At 45.3% G+C, this 4,677-nt stretch overlaps 1 protein-coding gene across 1 annotated transcript in view; it reads right to left on the bottom strand.

Annotated features, from left to right (window-relative positions):
* Atat1 (alpha tubulin acetyltransferase 1) overlaps window positions 1-4,378 on the bottom strand; it is a 16,955-nt gene extending 12,577 nt beyond the window's left edge. The window contains exons 1-5 of the mRNA XM_048805997.1: window positions 4,048-4,378; window positions 3,519-3,579; window positions 3,312-3,403; window positions 3,129-3,189; window positions 2,880-3,005 (exon numbers count right to left, since the gene is read on the bottom strand). Coding sequence (XP_048661954.1) covers window positions 2,880-3,005; window positions 3,129-3,189; window positions 3,312-3,403; window positions 3,519-3,579; window positions 4,048-4,154 — 447 coding nt within the window. The 5' untranslated portion in view covers window positions 4,155-4,378. The remainder of the gene's footprint in view (window positions 1-2,879; window positions 3,006-3,128; window positions 3,190-3,311; window positions 3,404-3,518; window positions 3,580-4,047) is intronic.
* Between the last annotated feature and the right edge of the window lie 299 nt (window positions 4,379-4,677).

The following is a 4,677-nucleotide window of genomic DNA, read 5'->3' as shown; positions in this document are numbered from 1 at the left end:
GGTGCTAGGGATTGAACCCAGGGCCTAGTGCATTCAAGGCAAGCACTCTACCAACTGAGCTATATCCCCAGTGCTGTAGGAGGAGTTTCTAAGTATACCCTGTCTATCTCTTGCCTTGACCTTGCTGTTGTGTTTACCAACTCAACCTTATCCTCTCCCCAGCAAGCACACACCTAGCACTCCAACCACACCACAATGCTTGCTCTGTCTTGCAAGGTGGTTTAATACCTCTCTGCCTTTGCTCATGCTGGTTCTTCTATATAGAATGCACTTTAACCTGCTGCTTCCTTCTTTTCTAACCTGACAAACATTTGCCTTTTAAGATTAAGCTTAACACCTATAAACCCAGAGACTTGGGAATCTGAGGCAGGAGGATAACAAGTTCAAAGCTAGCCTCAGCAAGTTCGTGAGGCTCTAAGCCACTTAGTGAAACCCTGCTTCAAAATAAAAAAATAAAAAGAGCTGGGGGATGTATCTCACTGGTTAAGCACCTCTGGATTCAGTCTCAGTACCAGGGGAAAAAAAAAAAAAAAAGCTCATATTAAGCTTTTCTTTACTCAACCTCTACTCCAATATAGCACTCACTATCAATGTCCTTATGCTTTGTCTCTACTCATGTCTATCAATTTATATTATCTTGGATGAATGGTCCACACTCCTATCCAAGGCTAACTTGTCAAACAAATCCCAACCCCTTTTGCCCACTCACCAACACTACTTCAGCAATTCCTCCCACTTTTGTGTCACCATCAAATTTTCTTTATACTGAATCATTCTTATACTGTTAGTTCTTCCATCTGAAAAGAATCAACCCTCTTTTGATCCACTTCCTCCTCTAGCTATTTGCTCTACTTTTCTCCTTAAAGTGGCATGATTTATATTTGAATTGAGCCAGGGCCTTGCACATTCTAGGCGAACACTCACCACTGACCTACATCCCCAGGTCTTAAAGTAGCATTTAAGAGTGGCCTATTCTTGCTGTCTCAAGTTCCTAGCTTCTCTGTCTCCAAACCCTGTCCATCTAAACCTTTACCTACCACTGCACTAAATAGCTCATCAGTATCACTAGTGATCCAAGGCAGCTAAATCCAGCAATCACTTCTCAGACCTCTTCTTAGCTCAATGATCATCAGCATTTTACTCAGAAAACCTTTTCTTCCTTTCAGAAACACTCTTCATCAACCTTCCAGGTTATCCCACTTTTAAGATTTCATCTCCTTCACTAGTCTCTTGGTTACATCTGCTAGTTCTTTCTTCTGATCCTTACTCTCCTGTGTGTGTGTGTGTGTGTGTGTGTGTGTGTGTGTTTTACTGGAGGTTAGGGCCTCATCCATGTAGGCAAGCATTCTACCACTGAGCTATATGCCAAGTCCTTTTCATTTTTTGAGACAAGTTTTCTCTAAGTTGCTCAGACTGGCCTCGAACTTGTGATCCTCCTGCTTCAGCCTCCTGAGTTCCTGGGATTATAAGCGTGCACCACCACACCAGGTTTCTAACTTCTAGTTTCTCCCTAACTTCTTAAAGAGCACCCAAGAGCTTTCATATCCTTGATCCATTTACTCTCTCTTTAGTGGTTTCATCCTGTCTCGTTGCTTTAAATACTATATATATGCTGAAAACTATCTACCCCAAACCTCTTCTCCAAGGAAGTATCCAACTGTTTGCTCAACATGACATATCACAGACATCTCCAACTAACATATTAAAAATAAACTCCTAGGGCTGTAGCTCAGTGGCAGAGGCTCAATTAGCATGTGTGAGGCACTGGGTTATATCCTTAGCACTGCATAAAAAAACTAAACAAATAAAGGCGTACTGTCCATCTACAACTATAAATAAATAAATAAACTCCTAGTATTTCCCCCAAAGATGATCTACCTATCATCTCATTAATGCAACATAATTTTTCCAACTGCTCAGGCTTTGGAGACCTCAATGCCCCATTTTCTCTGCATCCAGTCTATCAGGAAATCTTACTTGCTTTACCTTCAAAATATCTAAACTTTGACCACTCCTTACCATCTCTAATGCTGCCACCTTGGTCTAAACCACTACCATTTTTCATCAAGATTCTTACTTTCCTAACAACAATCCTTGTCTACTTGCTTCTACCCTTGCTCCTCTACTGCCTGTAACAACCAATGTGACATTGTTTAAAAAAAAAAAAAAAAAAATCACAGCCAAAATGCTTTTATTTTTCACTTGGAGTAAATATCAAAGTATCTGCAGTAACTCATAAGTCCCTAAATATCCTTCCTTCTCCATTACCTCTCAGATCTCATCTCCTACCATATTTGCCCTTACTCATGCTTTTTTTTTTTTTTTGCGGGGGGAGGGGGGGCGATGGAGGAGTACTGGGGATTGAATTCAGGGGCACTTAACCACCAAGCCACATTGCCAGCCCTATTTTGTATTTTATTTAGAGACAGGATCTCACTGAGTTCCTTAGTGCCTCACTGTTGCTGAGGCTGACTTTGAACTCAAGATTCTCTTGTCTCAATCTCCCAAGCTACTGAGATTACAGGCGTGCACCACCATGCCTAGCACCATGTTGTTCTTTCAGGCACATTCCCAACTCATGGTCTTTGTGCTGGCCATTCTGTCTGTATTGGAATTTTGACCCTTCAGAAACCCATTGTATTTAAGTTTTTGCTCNGGTGCTGTGGTGCAGCCTTTAATCCCAGAGACTTGGAAGGCTGAAGCAGGAGAATCATAAGTTCAAAGCCAGCCTCACCAATTTAGCAAGGCCCTAAGCAACTTAGCGAGACCCTGTCTCAAAGTAAAAAATAAAGATATGGGAATGTGTGACCCAGTGATAAAGCACGTCTGGGTTCAGTCCCCAGTACCACACATGAACACACACATACACACACACACACACAGAATGATACCTGCAACATATGCTGGAAGAGTTCTCGTCCATGGCCATGACGTTGCACTGACTCGTGAATGTAGAAGTCCAGGATGCAGAGTGGTTCTACCTCATTATGAGCCTCACGATCATCCTCCAAAGTAAAGAATAATAAATATCTTTTAAGATCCAGCCATCTTTGCTGCCCATGCAACCACCAGCACTTTTGTTCTCTGGAAACAAGGCATACAAATCCTCTGTTTCCAATAACACTCACCAGTACAAAGAGCTTCTTATATCCAACTTTGAGAAAACCAATAATGGCTCCTTTCCCAGCCCTGTAGGATGAGGAAAATAATGAACAAGCCAGCAGCTGTCTGGAAGTGGTAGAGTCAAAGAAGGGGGGAGGGTTGAGGCAGGAAGGAATTAAGTATAGAATGTAGGAGAATTTGACACTCACGGTCGGGCTGATGTGTCTTTGAGCACATAAATAACATGGCGATTACTCTGCATCCTTGATGCACTAGTAATAGGAGCAGGAAGATTCTGGGCCTGCCAAAAAAATGAAGACACAGTTTCTACAAGTCCCTTTTAAGGGACCCAGGCCTCCCTTGTCACCATCCCCACTGAGGTCTACTCTTTATTCCATCAAAAGCCTCCCCAGTACCTTGGCAGATGCCTTGCCCAATTCATCTACAATGGTCATAATTTGCTGCTGCAGATCAACACTACAGAGAGAGAGGAGACAAAAGAGTCAGATACTCACTGAATTAGAGGGTCCTGAGCAGTCACTATTGGGAATCTGGACCACAATTCCAACCCAGATTCAATACTTAGGGATCTCTGCGTTTGCCTGGATGTCTTTCAATCTGGTTTCCAACCCAACCCCTCTGGAAACCAAACTTTTGTCACACCTTTCAAGGTGATACTCTCTCCTCCCTTCAGGTAACTAAGGGAAAGCAGGAAGGGCGGGTCTACCACAGCCTTTGACAGGGGCTACATTGGGCCAAGGGGTGAAAGTTCACAGATCCAAGCGCTAATCTAACCCATTAGGTTGGAAGTCAAAGGTCACCCAAAGGATGGGCCCGGACATCAAAAGGAGTGGCCACTAGTAAGTAAGAAGGGGGCGTGGTTCCTGGACCAGGTTTGGAGAGGAACCGGGAAAGAAGGGCCATAGGGCGGGTTTCAAATGTCACCGGGCCGGCGTTGTGGTTCCGGGTCGGCGGGCCGGAGGCCGCAGGTGCTGGTCCAGCACCGTGATCCGCTCCGGGAGCAGCGCGTCCACATCGAACGGGAACTCCATGGCCCATTGTGCGCGATCGGACCCGCCCCTTACAACGTCACTTCCGCCCCTTTACCGCACCGCCCTCAGGGTCTTCCATTTCCAGTAGCCGCTGGGTGGGGCCCGAACCCGTCCCCTGGCAGGGTCGGCCCAACCTCTCCCCAAGTCCTGGCAGCCTTCCTGGATACAGGCGTTTTTCACTTACACCAGCTGACCCCTTAGCAACGCCACTCCCCAACCCTCGCGGTGCCATAGTAACGGGTTAGTCCTTGGCTTAACTTGTCACTCTCAACCCCCCTTTATCCCCTTAGTAAACAGCTGGGAATGATGTTAACACCATGTGTGAGGAGAGGGGGGCACAAAGCCCATCCTAGCAGCATGGCTGGAATGCCTATCCCTGCCATTTCTGGTCCCAATGGAGCCAAGCTAAACTTGACCACTTCCCTTTCTACAGCAGCATCCCATTTCTTATAAAAAATAAAAGCCACTTGACCAACCTGCCCCCAATGGCATTCATCCCAAACCCAGCACAAAGCAAGACAGA

Source organism: Marmota marmota, unplaced genomic scaffold (genome assembly GCF_001458135.2).
Source record: "Marmota marmota marmota unplaced genomic scaffold, marMar, whole genome shotgun sequence".
Taxonomy (NCBI): Eukaryota; Metazoa; Chordata; class Mammalia; order Rodentia; family Sciuridae; genus Marmota; species Marmota marmota.
This window is presented reverse-complemented; position numbering and strand designations above follow the sequence as displayed.